The sequence below is a fragment of the Callionymus lyra genome, chromosome 10 (assembly GCF_982586985.1).
Source record: "Callionymus lyra chromosome 10, fCalLyr1.hap1.1, whole genome shotgun sequence".
NCBI lineage: Eukaryota > Metazoa > Chordata > Actinopteri > Syngnathiformes > Callionymidae > Callionymus > Callionymus lyra.
Window position 1 is genome coordinate 12373492 of NC_141827.1, and position 22399 is coordinate 12395890.

The window sequence follows — 22399 nt, forward strand, 5'->3', positions numbered from 1 at the left end:
TGTCAGATGGTGATGAATCGTGAATCGTTTTTAATGGTTAATAACATAAAGGCAGCATTTTAATGATGTAATAGAAGAACATATGATTAAAATGCTCAGTTTTGATCCTTTGATAATACATTTCCGAGAGCCGATGAAGCGGAACGATGATGATTTTTCACGTCGCAACTTTCATGCGTGACAGAGACGAGACGTGAGACGTTTTTCAATTCACTTTAATAATAACAGATTAGTCACAGAATCAACAGTTTTGTGTGTGTGTGCGTGTGTGTGACATAGCAGCAGGAACAGTCTTGAAACATCTGGCTAAGCAAAACTCTCCAACATTCATGTCGATAGATACATTGCTCTGATTGGTTCAACAGATAAACATGTGACTATTTATAGGAATATATATACTGTTTATATAGTTCATACTTGGCCGGTCATTACAAAACTTTTCAACATGAAATAAAATGGTTTACAGAGTTTTATTAAAGGGCAACAAATGTGAAAACAGACTCACTCCCATGTTTTAAATGTTGAATCTTCCTTTACAAAATGAGGTAAGTCTCTCATCATGACCATGTTTTGAACTTATAACTTTATTAAGTTCTCCCCCGTCTGAAATCTCGGCGAACAAGAGGTTACGAGAGCGCAGTCCAGTTTTGATGCTTGACCAATCACAGCAGAGTGGGTGTGGTTATGGTAAATAAGATTTAATCTCCAGATAAAAATAAGTGTTGTAAGTGGGCGGGGCTTAAGATAGTTTTCAATGAAAAGAGAGTTCTGTCCAAACAGACACATACTGATGAGTACAATAGAGTCCTACATCTATTTAAGACACTTAAATAAACACATTCAGTTGCCCTTTAAATGTAGTAACACAGAAGAAGAAACACCATAGATATACTACAATACATCAAATGTGAAGGTACAGTTTTTTACTCCTGAAAAACGATTGGTTCATCTGCTTCACCAGCTGCAAACTGTGCACACGTTTGGTCTCTGAAGTTGTGGTTTAGATCAGACACAATGCGCTAACAACACTGCACACCCGACGTTACGCTGTGTTGTTAGCGTCCGCTAGCACATAGCTCCACACGACAGCTCAGAACACACACTTTGTAACATTTGATCATAAAATACTTTGTGAAAACGAGATTTATTTTCTTTAAAAAGCCTCAGATTGTGGAGTTTTTAATCTTCATTTTGCTTTTTTCTTTTAACGATCAAACTTTCAGCAACTTCTGAATCACATTTCTATGTCTTGAATCGAGAAGCTACACTGGATCATTTCATCTTTTTTTTTTTAACATGCGCACAATAGGCCTAAAATGAGGTTCACAGAAAACCTTTCGATTCTATCATTTTAGTTATCAGTGCCAATAGAAACATCATTTTCTGCAACAAGAAAAAAACCTCATTTGAAGAGTTAATTTCCATCCAATAAAGTGTCATTCAATCTTTCCAGCTCATTAAAGTCGTAACGGCTCTGGCTGGAAAATGAGGGGAAAAAAAAAGCCGCCGGTTGAAACGTCTGCACATGCAAAGAAGAAGCAACAAGTGTCTTACTGGCTCAAACACAGCATCCGAGGGGGGTCCCCGGGGTCTCGACGTGAACACATGTGCACAGTCACGCCACGAAGATTCACCACAAACGACAGCGAGAGGACCGAAGACACCATAAAAGCTTTGAAGCCACATTCAGTTCTGCAGCCTCCGCCGAGACCTAACAGTCAGTTTAGCAAAAGGCATCTGTGAACGACCACAAGCAAACAAGTGTGTGTTCATGTGTGTGTGTGTGTGTGTGTGTGTGTGTGTGTGTGTGTGTGTGTGTGTGTGTGTGTGTGTGTGTGTGGCTGGACTTTCATCCTCTGATGTTTTTTGCCTCTGTCATTACTGGTCAATAAAAGGTAGAAAATAACAGTCGTGGCTCTGACCTTTTCATCAATGGCTGGCGTCTATTCAGCCGGGAGCCGGAGGGGCTCGTGGTCGAGGGGACGGCGCTTCACGACTTTCATCTCTGGCACCAATCAATGTGGGATCAGAGGGAAAAAAAGCCACTTGATCTGTGTGTGTCCATGCATGAGCCGCACGGGTCAGTGGGCGCTCGGCTGGAGGACGTTTAAAGGTAAATAAAGACTATTGTGTGCGTCCTGAGGACGGAGGGGACGAGCGAACACGGTTCTACAGTGTTTGGCTGAGAAAACCATTTTATAAGGTACTTTGAACTTTTCCTACACTGTTGCAACACATTTACTTTTTTTACTCGGTTTGATCTTCACAATAAATATAGTCAAAAATAAAATATGTTCAACAAAAGTCTAATAATCTTGTGAATAAACTTTACTTTTGTGGAATATCATTTTGTCTTTTTGTCACAAATAAATATCTTTCTAAGTCTTTTTACTATTATACACATAAGGTTTTCAACTTCATTTGGTAAATAATTATTAAAGTGAGGTTTGTATAGCATGACAACAAATTGATCTACTAAAATATGTTGTTATTGTTCAAATTTCCTGACAAATAAGCTCTTCTTACTCTCGAGTTCTTGATTTCTCGTAATCATTTAGCTCAGTGAGATGTTTTTCTCTTAAACAAGAAATAGTCGAGTACACACATGTATTTATTTGAATCTTTTTTCAATCGATATGTGGATGTATAATACTAAAAGTACTGTAAATTGTTGTCATTTTTAATCTGGACTAACAACAGACTTTAATGACAGCATTTGTAAAACTTTATTTTAAATACATTTTTTTTTCTTCATCTTAATCCTTATTTATTTAAAATACAAATGTATTTTTTATGTGATATTGGTTCGGTTTTCGTATAACGTATGCTCTTAAGCGCTTTAATATTTACAAAACAACACTGAGGTTCTACAGAAACGTTTACATTTGTTGTATTTTGCATATTTCCTCTGATGTAATAAATCTTAAATCTTTAACGCTCAACCTTTTTCTCCTGAAGTTCCTCTTCACTCTTCTACTTTCCTTTTTTTTTCATCACGTCCTCTCGCTGGATTTAATTGAACACTTTCTATTCATAAGTGAAAGTAACTTTAAAGCATGTCTTGTCTGCGGCAGCAGACGAGCAACAATCATCCGCGGAGCCGTTCGGGAAACTTTTATCCTCCCATTTCAATATTTCATGACCCCGTCAGTGTGACCGTGTTCAGACCTGCTGCCCTCAGCAATGATTCAACAGTCTTTTGCTAATTTGTTTTATGTAACAGTGAATGAACAAACTCTCTGAGTGTGACTAATCTACTCCTCCGCTCTCCAGCAAAGCCTCGAGCGTCACTCCCTCCTTCTAACACTAGAAACTCTCCTTCCTCTCAACACCGCCGAGGTACGAACACACCAGAGAGTCTTCCACTGATGAATCACAAAATCTACACAAACATTTTTTTTCAGTCAGGCAGCTGCTGAGCAACAACAGCGCCACTGAAAATGTCACTACAGAATCAGACTCTCTCGCTGTTTCTCTAAATCAGTTATTGGTTGAGCAGGAATGTCAGTTGGGGTTTGGACCGGGTCGGACTCTCTACCAGACACGACACTTCCGCTTCGGGTTCATCCTGCTTCCCTTCGGGCACTGGAAGGCCTCCGAAAAAGCCTCAAAATTCTGCAGAGATCCAAGTACTCTAGAAGAAGAGCATGTGAAGAACCATAAGGCATTATCACATGGTTGATGAGAGAATGTTATCATATTGATACGAATTATATTTTTCCTCACTATTTAAAGTCTCAGGGTTCTATTGCATTAGAGCAAATTCACACACATTTTAAAACATTATAGAATAAACTGATCGCTCATGAAGTGTCTAAGCAGCACAGGAGCACATTTCAGCCACTTTTAATAAGATACATATCAACCATTAAGTTAGATTGATAGATATATCATAATACAGTAAATAGATTGACAGATCAATTTCACTTTATGTAGTTAACATTTAAGATCAAATGTTCTCTTAACGTCTTCTTATTGTCCCAAAGCCATACAATTAAAACATACAATGATGTTGAAAATTAAATTTGTAATAATTAAAGTAAAAAAAATGAAAATGAAAATGAAATTTGTAATAAATATAGTAAAAAATAAAATATGTTAAAAAAAAGTCTAATAATCTTGTGAATAAACTTTATTTTTGTGGAATTTAATTTTGTCTTTTTGTAAACATAAGGTTTTCAACTTAATTTGTTAAATAATTATTAAAGTGAGGTTTGTATAGCATGACAACAAATGTATCTACTAAAATATGAATTTTTGTTTTTTGTTATTGTTAAAACTTCCTGACAAATAAGCATGAGTTCTTGATTTCTCGTATTATTTTAGCAATGAGCTAAAATAATACGAGCTCAATGAAATTTGTAAAGGTTTATATAAATATATAATCTATAAACATAGATACTAGTGTGTGTTTCTGTCTGTTTGTGTGTGTGTGTGTTGAAAATGATCATATAGACCACTGGCCTCCCAGTGAACATTTCAGGGGGCATGATAACTCCAAGACGTCCAAGACATTTCAAATGCGTTTGAAGTTTTATTAAATGTATGATATGAAAAGTTTGTTTTTTTAGACCCAGGCGATGATTTTAGCTGGGGTTCATGTAAAAAGTAGAAGCTCCTCCTTCCCTGGGTGACCTCATGTCACCCCCACTCTCTTAAAGAAGAAACTAAGAACAAATAGGATATTATCAATGTTTAGAGTCCATGTGAAGAAACAACATTTGTATTGTAATAATCCAAAATGTAATCTTTTTAAATGTGTTTGCCAAATGTTGTTGCCAAACTATGAAAAAAAACAAAAAGAAACGCCCTCTTAACAAAGTTCCTGGAACGATTAGAGATTCGTAGTACAATCAAAGTTAATGTACGGTAAAACAACAAAACTAATCTTTTAAACCGATTGATTGAAAACAAAGATTTGAGTTTCTTTGTTCAAGGTTGAATTCCTGCCAAAATGATAATATCCAGATTGTTTTGTGTTGTTTCCCAGAGGGAGAAAACAATTCTCAAGTGGGATCAGGGTCCACTGGAGCCAGTCATATAATAATTCATTGTATAATTCAGATGAAAACATCAAATAGAGTCTTACCTGTATTCCAGAGGACTGTGGGAGTCGGTCTTGATGGACTGGCTGGCGTACTCGGGTCGATAAGCACCGCACCAGACCTGCGGACGGACGAGTTAACAACACGACACGGAGTGGTTTGAACGGACGCCGTTGAACTCTTTCTCTTCTCGCTCACCTGGGCAAAGTTGAGGAAGAAAAGCTGCTTGTGGTCCAGACCAAGTCCCGGCAGACGAGCCTCTTCCCCCTCTGTCTCCACCCACTTAAGATAAGCCTGAAACAGAATCAAAGCATCAGTAGATGTGGCGTCCCTGTACGTTTTGTTACTGCCCACCTTGAACGCCTGACGCACACCTCCATTGTCGGCTATGTTCTCCCCCAGCGTGCTTATCCCACTGACCTGCACACACACACAGCTATTAACTACACACACGACAACATTTAAGACGACTTACATTCTGTCCTCCGGCCAGTTTCCAGTTGAAGTTGCCATATTGTTGCACCATGCACTGAGACTGCTCTTTGAAGTGCTCAGCTGAGAAGTTGCTCCACCAGTTCAGCATGTTTCCGTCCTTGTCGAAATTACGTCCTGCGAGCAGAGCAATGGATGAGGCGCCGACAATGACCGCCCTGCTGAGTGACTGGTCTGGTTGAGGACAACCAGTCATGTTCATGTATGAAGGTGGACATAAGGAGAGGCGAGTCAACGATGGTCGAGATAGATGAAGGTGCAGAACCGTCTATGGCGATCTCTGACGGAAAGAAAAAGTCAATGGGTTTTCTAGGAAATGACTTCCTGTTTTTCCTCAAGGTCAACTAAAACAGTAGGTCGACGGACAGATTTGTAAAGTGTACTGTAAGTAAGTAATAGTTATTTCTAAAACGCCTTTCTAGACCAGGGTCACAAAGCGCTTTAACAATCAATAACAATACATAGTTAAAATATATACTTTAAAAGGCAAAGCCACATAAGACAAACACAGGAGTCCCAGAAAATCAGGGAAAAGCACAAATAAAAATGTCTTAAGATGTTTCTTGAAGTCAGTAGATCATCAAACACAGAGAGAGAGGAATATCGTTCCAAAGCTTAGGAGCAACAGCCTGGAAGGATTTCTCTCCTCTGGTCCTGAACCGTGTTCAGGAACCATCAGTAGATTCTGATCCACAGACCTCAGAGCCCGAGCTGGGGTGTAAGGCTGGATCAGATCACTGATGTAAGGAGGAGTCTGACCATGAATAGATCTGAAAGTAAGAACCAGAATCTAAAAATTGATCCTGAAGAAACTGGCAGCCAGTGAAGAGTTTTAAGGATCAGGGAAATGTGAGTTCTTCTACTAGAGCGGGTCAGAATTCAGAGTTTTGTATCAACTGCAGGCGAGACAGCTCCTTCTTGTTTTACACAAATATAAACTGTTACAATAGTCTAAACTGATTGATGGATTAAAAGCTCAAGACCGTTTGGTAACATAATTTTCCCAAGTTTAGAGTTTTTCGTCAATGGAAGGAAACAGTTTCTGGTCAGTTTTCTGCAGTGTTGAACTAGAGACATGTCTTTGTCAACCTTGGAACCTTGTCATCAAGAAAAGAACAGATTCCATTTGAATAATGGAAGAAAAAAAAGTTACTAAAGTCCTTCAAGAACACCGCCGCAGGACCAGGTGGGCGGTAGACTGAAAGACAATAGAAAGGGCTTGAAGAACCCACCAAACACATAATAGCACGAGGCATGAATGAGTCCTTGAGTCTGTACTGATCTGAGAGTCAGAATTGTTTCGCTAGTGTGGAAGTATAAAATAAAACGTAAACAATGTGACGTCTCCCTTCAGAGGATGGATCAGCTCGCTAACATTCGTTCTTCTTCTCTCTGCATACGTCACAGTAAAACCTTGGCTATCCAAATCCATGCGTTTGTGTCTTCTCGCCTGGACTACTGCAACAGTTTGTTTTCATGACTTAACAAGAAGGATCTGTCTCGCCTGCAGTTGATTCAGAACTCTGCAGCGAGAATTCTGACCCGCTCTAGTAGAAGAACTTACATTTCTCCGATCCTTAAAACTCTTCACTGGCTGCCAGTCTATTTCGGGATCAACTTTAAAATTCTGGTTCTTACTTTCAGATCTATTCATGGTCAGACTCCACCATACATCAGTGATCTGATCCAGCCTTACACCCCAGCTCAGGCTCTGAGGTCTGTGGATCAGAATCTACTGATGGTTCCTGAACACAGTTCAGGTTTTGTTTGATGGATCTACTGACTCCTCCAAGAAACATCTTAAGACGTTTTTATTTGTTTTATTTTTTCCTTGATTTTCTGGAACTCCTGTTGTGTTATCAGTTTTATCTTGACCTTTAAAGTATATACTTTATTGAATATTGTTTTGATTGTTTAAGCGCTTTGTGACCCTGGTCTGGAAAAGCGCTATATAAATAAAAATTACTTACTTACTTACTTACTATGATTGGTTCTTGCCCATTGACATAATTTCGATTTTTTTTTTACTTGAGCGTTTTGTACTAGAGATGTTGCCTCAAATGTGTCCCATTACGGTGATTTCTATTCCTCCATGTTCTTCTGTGATGTACCTGATGTCGTTACTCATTCCTTGAGCGATTGTTCCAGAACCAATGACTAATATTGATGATTCCCGGTCCAGTTGGCCGGATGGTGAAGTGAAGTTTATCTGGAATTAGCTTCACAAAACCCCCTAACATTGGGATTGAACCAACACTAATTCTATTTTGGGACCCTTGTTCAGGCGCTGGAAGTTTCGTCACGGTGTGTGAGGCAACATTCATCCAGTGTTGAATCAACAGTTGCTGACCGTTGTCATCAAATCCGTGCGTGATCTCGTGCCCGATGACCATCCCGATCCCACCGAAGTTCAGAGCCTGGTGCTGGTGTTTACTGAAGAAAGGTGGCTGCAGGATTCCAGCAGGGAACACTGGAGGGGAAAAAAGCAAAGTGAAGTCGACGACACGTGGATGTTCTGAGTGACGTGTACACGGCTGTAAAGAGTCAATTCATGTGGAAATAATGAATAAAAGAAGTTCATATTCAGGCTCACCTATTTGGTTTCTGTTGGGAGAGTAAAACGCATTCACCACAGCTGGACCAATGATCCACCTGAAGAAATATTGTTAAATCCTTCATAATTTAATTGTGTAGTAAATGTGTTTAGAATAACATTTACAAATTTTAAAAAAAAATACACACTTGTCTTTTATCACCAGGGAACTTAAAAACAAAACTCTGGTGTATCATAGAGACATCGTTTATCACAAACATCATTACTTGGGTGAGAATGAAACATTTATCTCTATGTACATTAAGGACCAGTTTAACGTCAACATTGTATTCAAGGACTGACCATCAGATAAAAACAGTAAAACTACATATATAGTTTGTGCTCCACTCATTTTAACTAGTGTACAAGTTTATTTTTTTTAGTAAACTTGAATGAAACGAACATGTTTAGTAGCTCACAGACTAATAAAATAAAAATAAAGAACCTTTTAGGCAGTAATAATCAATAAAACAGAAATTCTATTTTTCTAACAAATGCCCTTTGACCCCGGACCAGAAGTTGGGGACCCCTGCATCAAGACAATAACAAACATTTGACACACAGTATAATTTATATCAACTAAATCATTTTAAATGCCCCTTGAACTTATTGTACAAAGACAAGGTTTAGTTTTTATACCTATTAGGTGCATTTTATCCTGTATAAAAAAACCCACAGACAAAAGCCTGAGCCTTAAATGTTAGTTATTTAATCATGATACTTGAATGATTCGTAGACTTATGTATCAAAGCCACAGCAGCACTTACAAGTTTGGATCGACTGGTTCTCGTAGCTTCTTCAGACTCTTGTGAGCTTCCGACTTCAGGTTCTCCAGGATGTTCTCAAAGTAAAGCTCTTCGCTGAAGTTCAGCTGCGGCACCAAACGCTCAGAATCAAACTCAACACACTCGAGAAACGAGAATCATCCCCTGCTTACATGAGCGTATTCCTGATCCAACTTCCTGTTGTCGCTCTGCAGGATGTGATCCGGGTACCCGATGTGTTCCTTGATAGACATGGCCTGAGATGGTGCATCAGTCAGACAAATGGTTTCATGTGTAAAGCAAAATTTAAACGTTTCACTTTTTCTCTGGCCTTTTCCTTGGAGGGAGTGTCCATCCAGCTCAACTCCTCCAGAGTCTCCACGTAGGCCTTCTGGATTTTGTTGATGAGGTCACTGACCTGCAGACATCAGAGAAACTATTGTAAACTATGGCCAGGTGAAAGGCAGGGGACACCCTGGACAGCTTAACAGTTCATCAACAACACAAACATAGATGCCTTATATGACAAATCGACGTTAATACAAAGAAACCTCTTATTGATAAGACCAGAAATGTTTCCTTGATTTTCTGGAACTCCTATTGTGTTGTCAGTTTTATCTTGATCTTTAAAGTATATACTTTATTGAAAATTGTTTTGATTGTTTAAGCGCTTTGTGACCCTGGTCTGGAAAAGCGCTATACAAATAAAAAGTACTTACTTATTACTTACTTACTTACTTACTTACTTACATCTGTGTATAATGTTGAACACTGCCTCTAGCGTAAGTGGAAGGTACTACAATGTCTCCAGTGTGGCTATAATGTTTTTCGGATGATCAGACAACAAGCCTCCAATTTTAAACCACCAAATTTTATTTCTTGTAACTCGCCTTCTGCGTTTCCTTCCTTTGATTATCTCAATATTAAAAGCATATTTTAATATTCTATTCCTTCTATCTTGCCCTTTAAAGTATATAATTTATTGAATATTGTTTTGATTGTTTAAGCGCTTTGGGACCCTGGTCTGGAAAAGCGCTATACAAATAAAAATTACTTACTTACATATATTTATTTTTATAATTTATTTAGTCAACAATTTACTATGACTTCCCAGACTCTGCACAGTTCAATCTCCTCGCTTTAGAACAACTTAGATAATGCTCTCTGACCTACACTAAAGGACAGACTCACAATAAAATGTAACCATTTCTCAAGGTTATCTACAGGAAGTGCCAACTACTACTCTTAAAGGCTGAACCCTCGACCTCAAGAAAAGGTTCATTTTCCCGAAAACAACATATATGGTGTGTCTTGACGTTGTGTTGCCGTAGATGACGTACTTGAACGCACACAGAGTTGTGAAGGAATGTTGCACACGTCAGCGTTCGCGTCAAGCAACATGCAGAACATATTGATTTCACTTAAACAAGTCTTTGTTTCAACACGTCTCACCATCCGTTTACTTTCTCCAGCGAACGTCTCGTGCACGTAGAGGGCGCCGACCGCGTTTTCCATGCTGCTCTGGACGTAGCGAACGCATTCTCGCCACCAAGCGTCCTCCACCGTCGTCCCGTATAAAGTCTGGAGGGACAAGGAACAGCGATATTGACGATTTCAACGGTACAAGGTGAATAACGTTCACCTTTCTGTAGCGAGCCCTGGCGTCTTTGAAACGGTGGCTCAGGCTGTTGACTCTGTCGATGATGAGCTGCCAGGTGAGGTAGTTCTGGATGGTTCTGCAGCCAAAGTTGTAATAAATAGGCTTATTTTCTATCACTTCGCTTTTGGTGGATTTGACAGAACTGACCTGGCACTGTGTTTGGCCAGGACTTCGTTCATCTTCTCGAGGTAAGGGGTGCTGTACACAACCACTTCCTCCTCCAGCTGCACCTCAATGGACACACTGGAAAGGACGCCTTGAATAAATCGAGTCCAGTTGAAGCCCTGAACGGATAAGAAATAATTCACTATTTAGGGTTTAAAGCACTCATTCTAATCGGTACGCAGCCTCTGGGTCAAGGTGACCCAGTGGTCTAAAAAAACGAATGTGTTTGAGGTATCCCTGGTGTTTGCTTCTGGGTCAAGGTGAGCGACCTCTGACACTGAATGTATTTCTGGAAGCCAAAAGTCGTCCATCTTAATCCTGAGGTATCACAAGGGATACCTCAAACACATTTTTTTCGGCCACCAGGTCAGCTTGAGTCAGAATACGCACAGAGTCAAGTGGTTGAATCCCAAATTAGAGTTACATGTATCCAACAACACAACTACAAAGTCGATCATCATACCACAGCCTAGGGTGTCATGGTGCCAAGAGTACACGTGGTAAAAACAGTCTAATAACAAAGGCACCATTTGGGTTCAGATCAGCCCAAGGACCCGCAAGGGAAAAGGTAACTAGGGGTTAACCTACACCACGACAAGAAAAAGAAAGAAAAGAAAATCTAAAAATATTTATGTTTATATATATTTATAATATGTTTGAATATTTAACTTGAAAAATACCGAAAAAAAAAGTATTTATTTTTGATATAAATAATCAAAAAGAAACTGGGAATGAACATTTTCTCAAGTCAATGATGATTGGTTTGTTGGTTGATTGTCTGTTGGAAAGAGAATTCTGGGAATTCTCTCATCTATAGCCAACTTTGATGCAGACTTACTGAAAGAGTGCATATAGGGGTAGAGAAAATACCTGCCGAAACCCCCTTGAGTGCTGACCCGACTGTACCTTCCAGTATGTCACAGTAAACTCTGCAGCGAGAATTAAGCTCTGCATCGAGATTCTGACCCGCTCTAGTAGAAGAACTCACATTTCTCCGATCCTTAAAACTCTTCACTGGCTGCCAGTTTCTTTCAGGATCAACTTTAAAATTCTGGTTCTAACTTTCAGATCTATTCATGGTCAGACTCCTCCTTACATCAGTGATCTGATCCAGCCTTACACCCCAGCTCGGGCTCTGAGGTCTGTGGATCAGAATCTACTGATGGTTTCTGAACACACTTCTTACTTACTTACTTACAGTAAACCCTGCTCCCTGGCGATTTTAACCTTATTTTAGTGTATTCTTGATTGATGGTTTAAAAGTGTCGATGAACTCACGTTGAGGCCGAACGTGTTCTGGAGTTGATCAATTGTCATCTTGTTGTAAAGAGTGGTGACATCCTGGCGTTCCTCTGCAGGTGACGTCGCCTTCAGACGAAGAACAGAGAAGAAAGTATGTTTTTTAATAACGTACCATCTGATTTATCCCGCAATGATCTGCCCAGACAAACAAAACACTCGTAATCATTCTCGGCGCCGCTGGAGCACGGACATGGGCGTTCGTTCATCTTCTTCCAATGATTCATTTTGCTTATCCTTCTTTCCAAAAAAACCATTTCCTGCCTCAGCCAGCGCTCACGTTGGCAATGTCGGTTTCCAGCTCCAGCACTTGCATCATTTCCTCCCACACGTGGTTGTCGTCCTGAGTCAGGTTGCGGTCCTCGCGAGTTATCTTCGCGATGGAAACCATGAAGTGCAGGTAGGCCTCTCGAACCTGTGGGGGATGGGAAACCATGCATGAGGTCCACTGGAAGATGAGAAGTCTGATTTTTGTTGAACCAAAACGTTGGTCCTATTCTTCCCTTGCACAATCCGATTTGACTCCTGCTGGAACATTTTCAAAATAAAATATATATTTAGGATTCACAACAAGTTCAGTCACAGGTTTGGGAAGGTCTATGTAGATCAGACCTGGGCAAAGTGCGGCTCGGGGGCCACGAGCGGCCCTTTGACTGTGTTTATGCGGCCCTCGTAATGTCAAAGTATGATCATGTATTTTGCATTAACAAATGTTTTTTGTATTAATTATTTATTTACATTTCAACATAACATTTATTTACTTTTTGTGTGTAATTTTCGAGTATATATGAATCCCTAAAAACATTTTTTTATAAGTTAATTGAAGCGTTGTAAGAGTTATTGCAGCGTATTTACCTTAATAATAGTCACGGCCTAATGACGAATGTCCTTTTATTTTTAGGGATTTTTTTCGTCTTTCTTTTTGCTTGACGGCCCCTAACAACATTCACATAATTTAAAGTGGCCCTTGAAGAATTATTATTGCCCACCCCTGATCTAGATTCTACTATAACACAGAGCCAGACTCAAATAGTGTGACTATATCAAGATGGATAAATATAATTAAAAAAGATCAGATCAGGTGTAATTATGCAATGATATCATAAAAATAAGAAATGCTACTGATTGTATATTAAGGGGTTTCTGCTCACCTTTTTGTAGTTCCCATCATTGAAGTAATAGTCTCTCGATGGCATTCCTAGTCCTGGCTGGTCGATCTGAAGGGAAAGAACCAGGCCGTGATTTATTGATATGTTTTAAATAATAATATAATAATAATAAATGTGAGTCTTACATAAATGATGTGGCGACGAGAGTCGCGGTCGTCGGTCCAAACATACATGTCCAGCAGGACCTTCTTGTAGAAGCGAGCCGTGAGTGTGGCCAGCGTGTCTTCCAGGCTCCATGTTTCTTCTGTGGAGGAACAAAAACCACCCTTCAGGGTCATTTTGTTTCTGTGTGTTTGCATTAAAAAACATCTGGGCTGACGGAGGAGCTGCTCCTGTCGTCTCTAATTACTGATGACATAAATATATTTTCGCTGACTCTGTGGGAGGACGAAGAGACAGATGGAGAGACAACAAAGACAGATGGTCGAGCAACAAGCATCCACCTGTCGTGTTGGTCCAGTCGTTGGATGCGACCGGCCAGTCGCCGATGCTCTCCATGAGCTGCAGGAGAGGCTGAGAGTCACGCTGCTCGATGAGACCTGAATGTAGGAACGACACCATAATGAATCGTCATGCATCCTCTCTCTCCGTGTTTGATGATCTACTGACTCCTTCAAGAAACATCTTAAGACGTTTTTATTTGTTCAGGCTTTTCCTTGATTTCTCCTGTTGTGTTATCAGTTTTATCTTGATCTTTAAAGTATATACTTTATTGAATATTGTTTTGATTGTTTAAGCGCTTTGTGACCCTGGTCTGGAAAAGTGCTATACAAATAAAAATGACTTACTTACTTACTTACTTATTTACTTCCAACATGAAAGATTCTAAACTCTAAATCTACTGATAGGAAAGATGGGGAGTAAAAACATTTAAAGATTTTTTGAGAGGGTGTTTTCCAGGAAATCTCTATAATAACTATATTTCTACTATAATCCGATTTTTTTAATGACTTTATCCCCTCAATAAATAACAATAATTCATGGTAATTTCCAGGAATGAAAGGAGAAATGTGTTTAACCATGTTTAGCTCGCTGTGATATATGTTTATTTCCACTTTCTTGTTTTTTTGTTGGGGTTTTTTCTTCTTTTTTGACAACTTTTGTCGCTCCCCCGTTCTTCTTGTCAGTGGGCTGCAAACACGATTGTAGGAACCAATGTGTTTGATTTTTAAATAATCATAAGAATTACTTTTGGCTGCACAGGATTTTACAAGAAGTGCATTTCAACACACTTTATTCCTCTTCACTGGTTCTAAACTGGAATGGATCCCATCTCGGTACATGTTTCCTGGTTTTGTATTAGTTTTATACTTTTGTCGTTTTGACTTTTACTCGCACACGTAAACTTTTTGACTTTTATTTTGGATCAGCAATCTGAAGGTTAGGATCTGTGTTGAAGATGAACAAGGAAAGTCTTGAAGGTTAAAAGATCTTTTAGGACCTACTCTCATTCATGCACGACATGTAGAGGGCTTTGGCTTTTTGGATGGCGTCTCTGTCCCGTTCATCCTCTGTTTCCAAAACACCTGGAACAACACAAAGCAACGTTCAGTCTTTCAAAAAGCTACTTCCAGCTGATAGCGTAACATGAATCCGGTTCTGTCCCATTGTTAGGACCTGACCTTTGAGGACAATCTCAAGTTTGTCCCTCAGAATGTCAAACACGCTGTGACGGGAGCTGGTCTCCGGGATAACGTGGCGCTCCAGCCAACCCCCGCAGGCGTACTGGTAGAAGTTGTCACACGGCTTCACGGACTGATCCATGTTCTGGAGCAGTCTGGAGGCTGGAGGGCGTGAGTTGATGAAACAAAAAGGTTTTTTTTTCTCCAGATGAAACATGAGGACACGAGTTCTCTCACCTGCAGTGACACACTCTGCAGTCGTGCACACACTGTTGATGTTGGACTTGAAGAGCTGGTCTGGGGAACATCAGAATCAAACATGACTGGGTGACGAACGTACACGCAACACGTGAGATTGTACTGGTCGGTTTGTTAGCTCGGGGGAACGAACATCGGTCGTCTGACCGAGTGTGACAGACGCTATTGTCCATCTGTGCTGATGAGGCAGTGACGGGATTTACAGCGACTACAGACGGGAAGTGACGGCTCACCTACAGTTGAGCTTCTGGTCAGGGTGGGGCGATGGGATTGTTCTGGAGGGTTGAAACAGCAAGATTAAAAAATATTGACGCTAAACATGTGTTGTTTTTATTTTCTTTTATAGCAGATAGAAACCAACTTAAAGCAATAGCGCAGTGTTCTACTAACGGCACCTCAAACATGGCCCACAAACATTTAAAAATGGAGTCCAATGATCAGTAACCAAACATATGGTCGCCACAAAACAGCCAGGGTGAATGACTTAAGTGATTAAAATTACCAGAAAAAATATATTTTAATGTTTTATATTAGATCAAAAGAGGAAATTTAAAGGAGAGGCAAGTGCTCGACCTCACAATGACTTTAGTGACTTTAAAATCAAGCGTAAGAAACCTGAAATAATGTGTTTTTGAGGAGGTATTTGAAGTAGTGTAGCTACTTCAAATACCTCCTCAAAAACACATTATTTCAAGAATAAAACAAAAACAAAAATGATGGGTTTGTTGTTCAAGCAGCAAGAAATTGAACTTAGTTATGAATTGACATCACTAATAGAAACGCCTGATATTCAATAACACGTCCAGACGTACCTTTCACCACGGATGTGTAGAGCACCACCAGCCCGGCCAGGGCACAGCTGACCAACAGCAGCAGCACGGAAAGTCCAATTTCAGCGACGGTCCAACGGTGTTTCCCAGGTTTGCTCGACTTCTCCATGATATCCATTTGACTTTCCGACTTTCCCATTCTCCTGACTGCCCTGTGAAGGTGCAGCGAGATCGTCAGTGTGTGCGTGAGTGAGTGTGTGTGTGTGCGTGTGTGTGTGTGAACATGTTATTTTAAACACAAAAAGTATGTGTTCTCTTACTTTTTCTCAGAATCTTTATTTTATGATCCTAATTAAAAATCTAGATCTTCATAAAAAAATAAAAATAAATGGGTTTTTTTATGAAATAAACTAGTGATTCCAGTAATGACACTAACTGTGACCAGTTTAGTCCTGCAATGCATTCTGGGATGCTATATGCAACATTTCTGCGTACTACAGTCAGTTAACCTCACATTTTTTAAATTCAAAATACACAGTTCAGCATAAAAACAAATACTTTATGGATAAAAACAATAACATTAAAAAACGTTTTTCCAAAATAGCCCTCATTTGCATTTAACTGAAGTCATCATGTATAATCTAAAACAATTTATATGAATTTATAACTGGTAAATATTAGCTAAAGATTGATTTCATTATTTATTTATTTTTCCTACTTTGGAAGGAAGGGTAAGTAAGTAAGTAATTTTTATTTGTATAGCGCTTTTCTAGACCAGGGTCACAAAGCGCTTAAACAATCAAAACAATATTCAATAAAGTATATACTTTAAAGGTCAAGATAAAACTGATAACACAACAGGGGTTCCAGAAAATCAAGGAAAAGCCTGAAAGAGTCAAAACGTTTTGGAAATGTGTCTCTGAGGAATGATCCAAAATAAATATTGACATTCCAATAAGCATCAACCATCTGTGTTCAGGGTTTGTTTATGACTTGTTTATACTTTTATTGTAGTTTTTTATGTAATTTTTTCATCAATGAAAGATAAGCATCTGACATTATATTACTTATACTGTGTATATTAGTGAAGGCATCCAAATAATCCTAAAGAAGGGATTGTACCAAGTATGGGGCCTTGTTGAAAGCTTCATGCTGTCAGCGACTGTAATGATTATTGACCATGACATCCAACAATTAAACCACAATCTGACACGCACGCTCGGCCTCGCCATCATCGGCCTATTTCCAGGAGTTCCATTTGTATGAAGTATGATTATATGTGGGTTCCAAATGGCAAGTGAGCATTTGTTGGAAGGACAAAACGACGGGTCGCGCTTTTCTCCAGGCATTGCTGCACATCTATTCACTCTAAAACACCTGTTTCTCCGCCACCAAGCCCGTCATTAGTCCTGACAGGACAGACTGTAAATCAGAGGTTCCGAGCGCGCTCCCTTATTAGTCCACGCTGGTGAATGCTCATGAGCACTTTGGTGATAAAGAGCCAGGCCAGGAGAACCGAGCTGTAGGAAGGACAACAGGGGTTGTGTGCTGTTGTCCAATCTTTGCGTTTCACAATCTCATCGAATCGGTTTTTAACATTCACGCACCAAAGATGTGTAAGATGTTGTGTACAGTGTCGGACTAAAATCATTTTTATTGTACCAAGAAACACAAGTTATGATTAAAGTACTATAACCAATAGCAAAAATAAGACGTTTTTATTTGTTCAGGCTTTTCCTTGATTTTCTGGAACTCCTGTTGTGTTATCAGTTTTATCTTGATCGTTAAAGTATATACTTTATTGAATATTGTTTTGATTGTTTAAGCGCTTTGTGACCCTGGTCTGGAAAAGCGCTTTACAAATAAAAATTACTTACTTACTTACATTATTCAGCTAATGACTATTATTATTATTATTATTATCATTATTATTATTATTATTATTATATTATTATTATTATTATTATTATTATTATTATTATTATTATTATTATTATTATTATTATTATTATTATTAATTCATCTGTCCTATATGGCCTCCATCTTTCTTTTTTGTAAGCATAATTCTGCGAGTGTTTTGCATCCGTGCACCACGAGGACAACTTGAAAGTCAGAACTAACCAGAGAAAAAACGATCTGGGAAGTATTTCTACCTCATGATCTTTGCTGTGCTAAATGAATTTTCATGACTCAAAATCATCTGAGAGAAAATGGATGTCAACTTGTATTACATCATCCAGGGAGAGCAAAGACTGAAGAACTCACTGTGGGAAATCGCCAAGTAATGCGTTGATTTCAGTGTCTCTTAAATAGATGTTGGACCTCTATTGTACTTTTCATCTAAATATTTACATTAGAAAAATGATCTTAAGCTCCGCCCACTGAAAACACTTCGTTTTTCTGGAGATTAAATCCTGTTTACTACAACCACACTCACACAGTGATCGGTGAAGTGATTGATAGGATCAAGCATTGGTCACCGCACGTCATCATTCTCGGAAGACTCCACCTCCAAGGGACTTGTTGTATAAACAAAGTGGGGCGTGATAACAGCTGACTGGAGGATAAGAGATGCCCGTTACTATGTCAAAATACACTGAGATTTCAGACGGGGGAGAACTTTATAAAGTAATAACTTTAAAACATCATCATGATGAGAAACTGCATCTTGGAGAGGAAGACATTTGAAACATGAGTGAGTCAAGAGAGTTGAGGTTTCACATTAGTTGCCCTTTAAAGACAAACATCTGCTTATCACTGCCTGTCTAAAAAACAAAAAAACAAAAACATGAATAACAGCTTGTCATGTCAAAGTGACCTTCCTCCCTTCACAGCTTAGAAATACTAAAGTCTTCCATCCCTGCTGCTACACTTATGTCGAGCATTTCATCAAAAGGACGTTAAAAGACTTGCAAAGAACACAATTGCATTTTCTAATTATTGATAAAAAATGTATAATTCCTCAAAAGATACATGAATGAATCAAAGTCTTACTGGTCATTATTAGAACAGTATCATGTCGTCATGGTATGCAAGCACACTGTAGCTAAAGGAGAGTTTTTGCTGAACTTCTAGCTCAAGTCTCGTCCATTAAATCATCGGCATGGATTGCGAGAAGACCGTCGGCATTAGTCCAAGGTGTCACTTGCCTTGAGCTCAATATGGATGAAACAGGCACGTCTTTTTGTGATCCCATCACTGGTTCAACCATGCGCCAGAGTCCATTTTAAGAAGAAGCAGCTAATTTAGCCTCAAATACTAATAAAACAGAGTCTGTATTGTTTGAGGCCTAAAACAAACAAACAAGTCACAGAAAATGAGGATTATTTTTCAAAACAAGACATTGTTTTTCTCCTTCAAGCTAAAATGTCCAATTGTTTTATACAAATTCCCTGGCATCTACATTTATTGACAGCAATTATAATTGTCGTTGTTTGTGTAGCAGCCTTTTGAGCAGGAGTGTGGGTCAAATACTGACATCATTTTAAGAGATTTTGGTCGACATTAAACCGGTGTTGAAGAGTTGTAATGTCAAAAGCTGTTGCGGGACAAATAAAATGACCGTATTAGGCCCCTGTGCCAATTACTGAATTATTGAATGGCTTAAACTGAAGTATAGATCTCATGTTACTCTTCTGTTAAACAGTTAAATTAAAAATATTATGAATTAATTAATCATCTTACAGCAGTATTATGCTTCTCATGTACAGTAAATATGTGACAATGACTCTAGGAAATACATTAAAGATCGTATAAGTCGCACACATGACAATTAAAATTCATTTTCACATCACGGTGAACACGTTTGGACCAGAAGCTCATTATTCTCATGTGAAGTTTTTCCCAGGCGTCTTCTAACCCACTCAACGCTTGTTTGTGGTTTAGTTGGATAAGATTTAGAAAGATTTCCAGCGCTCACCTAATCTGTTTACAGGCTCGCCACCTGACTGCTACACAATTATGGCTTCATGATTGTTTGGTGGATATTGGGTAAGCTGCACAACATGAGAAGGTCAAGTGACAATGCTGGTCATTTGTTTGCTTTAATGCTAAACAAACAGATTTGGTCGGCAGGATCTCAGCCTCACAAGAAGTCACGTTGCGTTCGAATTAGCTGGTTAGTTTTTTACTCACGATGCAGATGCATGAAGGTAAATTAAATTAAGATTATTGTTTTTATCTAGAGTCTCACCACATGTACAAACTTTTTTACCTTGTATTTTACTGTATATGATGTATATTTATACGATATTTTCAACTAATGTTTACATATAAAAGGTTCAAAATAATTTAATCACAATTCAATCCCTTGCATTTTTTCACCCCAATAATTCTGTTTCTTTTAAACTTTCTCTTTTGTTCATTTTGTTCAGTGATTGAATGTTTTATTATCGTTGCTCTTGCTTCTACTTCTGCTGCTGTAATTCCCCTTTTTATGTATTTTTCGAAAATCTTAAACAGATTTTTATTATTTATTATCCATTTCTTGCTGTTAAGAACCATCACATTATGTCATGATAGTATCTGAATTATTGATATAAATGTAATTAAACCTAGATCAAATCTGATGCAAGGTTGTGGGACAAACCTGATCCACATTCTTTCTTCTTCCCCAAAATCTATTCTGGATAAAACAGGGATGTGTGGTACCAATTTTTTTTTTGAATACCATGATTAAAACAGGAAAAAGTAAATTTCCAATTTCCATGTTACATTTTGACCTCTGGCGTGCACATTTTTAAAGCTGCGATTTCTTGTCAAGTTCCTCGACTTGTGCGACTTAAACACAGATGGAGTCCTACCTTGTTGTGGTGAAGTCCTGGAGTCCCTCACAGCTGGCTAATATCTCAAACACCCCTGCTGAGCGTCCACTCAGAGCTGATGTGTAGAGAAATGAAGCAGCTGCTGTGGGCTGAAGGAGGTGTTATCCGGCTCGGTGTGCTGCTCAGGGAAGAAGTGAGGCAGCGGAGAGAGGGAGAGGGAACAAGAGACCGGAGAAAGTGAGGGAGGGAGGCAGAGAGATAATCAATTATGATACTGTCTTTGTCAACAAAAAAAAAGAAGCTTTCTATTAGCCTGATAACGATGACATATAATCCATTCTATCAGATTGAAGTTGTCTGCGTTGAAAAGGCTTAAATAAAAGATTCCAGTGAGATGGCACGTGTCTTATTTTCACACCTAAATCATGTCACATTGCGTTACGGACACACGAAGCGACTGAGAGGAAGAAGCCGCATGACGTTGAGGATCAGTTCAGGTGGCTGCGACGGAGCCGCTTCCACACACTTGCCGTGCCACGTGTGCACCTCAAGACCCTCGGAGAACCAGGGGAACCATGACCGTGACGCGCGTGAGGGCCTCGTGATCGGTTCGATTGCTGGAGGGACCGAGAACAGCGACAGTTGCTAGGTTGGGGCGTGCATCATGAATGTCACACCAATGGTTGAGGCTCTCTTGTGGTGAGACCTTCTTTTTAACTCACCATAAACCCCAGGTTCAAGGCCAGAAATGGTGCCGAAAGCAGTAGGATTGGTCGCAGTGTTGGTGCAGTGAGGGGCCTGTCGTGGTGGACACTGCAGTGTGGAGGACTTTGGTGATTGTGTTTACAAGGACTACCGTAATTTCCGGAATATAAGTCGCTCCGGAGTACAAGTCTCACCAGCCATAAAATGCATAATAAAGAAGGAAAAAAACATATATAAGTCGCACTGGAGTATAAGTCGCATTTTTGGGGGAAATTTATTTGATAAAATCCAACACCAAGAACAGACATGTCATCTTGAAAGGCAATTTAAAATAAAAATAGAATAGAAGCAACAACAGGCTGAATAATTGTACAGTATGCTTACGTTACATGACACAACTGAGAACGTGCCTGGTATGTTAACATAACATATTAAGAGTTATTCAGATAACTATAGCGTAAATAACATGCTAAGAAGTTTACCAAACCATCCGTGTAACTCCAAATAACTGCAATCCAATGAAATCTTCATCCTCTGTGTCACTTTTAAACAACTCCGCTAACTCCGGAGGTAGAAGATGCGGCGCTTCCTCTTCTACGTCGAAATTATCAACACAAGCCTAGAGCGCCCTCTTGCGGTTTAGTGTGAAAATAACATGTGAAATGATATACCGGTAATAATGTGTTAATAATTTCACACATAAGTCGCTCCAGAGTATAAGTCGCACCCCCGGGCCATACTATGAAAAGAACTGCGACTTATAGTCAGGAAAATACGGTAGTTAAATGTGGGATAGATCATCTTCAAAATGTCGTGAAGAAGCTTCATTTGTACAAGTCCAACTTGAAAATATTGCTCATGGCTCTTTCACAAAGCCCGGAAAGTGGAGGTGGCAGGACATTCGACAGTTCAGTTTGATTGTCAAGCATCTTCCAGTCATTTAAAATAGGCCACTTACAAAGATTGTTCATTGTTTTTAAAGTTCCACAGCTAGACTTTAATGTTTTGGTGAAACCGTGGCAGCGACTCAGGTCTCTGTTGTCCATGGAGGTTTAGTCAAAGGTTATTTTTCAGTTTGGCGTAAGAGACGTCGG

The 22399-nt window shown here is 39.2% G+C and overlaps 1 protein-coding gene across 1 annotated transcript; it reads right to left on the reverse strand.

Annotated features, from left to right (window-relative positions):
- Positions 1–197: 197 nt before the first annotated feature.
- mmel1 (membrane metalloendopeptidase like 1) lies at positions 198–20793 on the reverse strand. The gene is made up of 24 exons (XM_087800606.1): positions 20640–20793; positions 15880–16049; positions 15301–15342; positions 15047–15106; positions 14810–14971; positions 14633–14713; positions 13631–13726; positions 13313–13431; positions 13170–13235; positions 12299–12433; positions 11998–12087; positions 10702–10838; positions 10537–10630; positions 10347–10475; positions 9214–9312; positions 9068–9151; positions 8898–9001; positions 8131–8189; positions 7888–8007; positions 5521–5654; positions 5400–5465; positions 5244–5339; positions 5090–5166; positions 198–3634 (listed from the first exon to the last, which is right to left on the reverse strand). The coding sequence occupies exons 2-24, from the start codon at positions 16034–16036 to the stop codon at positions 3535–3537; spliced, it is 2307 nt and encodes a 768-aa protein (XP_087656732.1). The 5' UTR covers positions 16037–16049; positions 20640–20793; the 3' UTR covers positions 198–3534.
- Positions 20794–22399: the final 1606 nt, after the last annotated feature.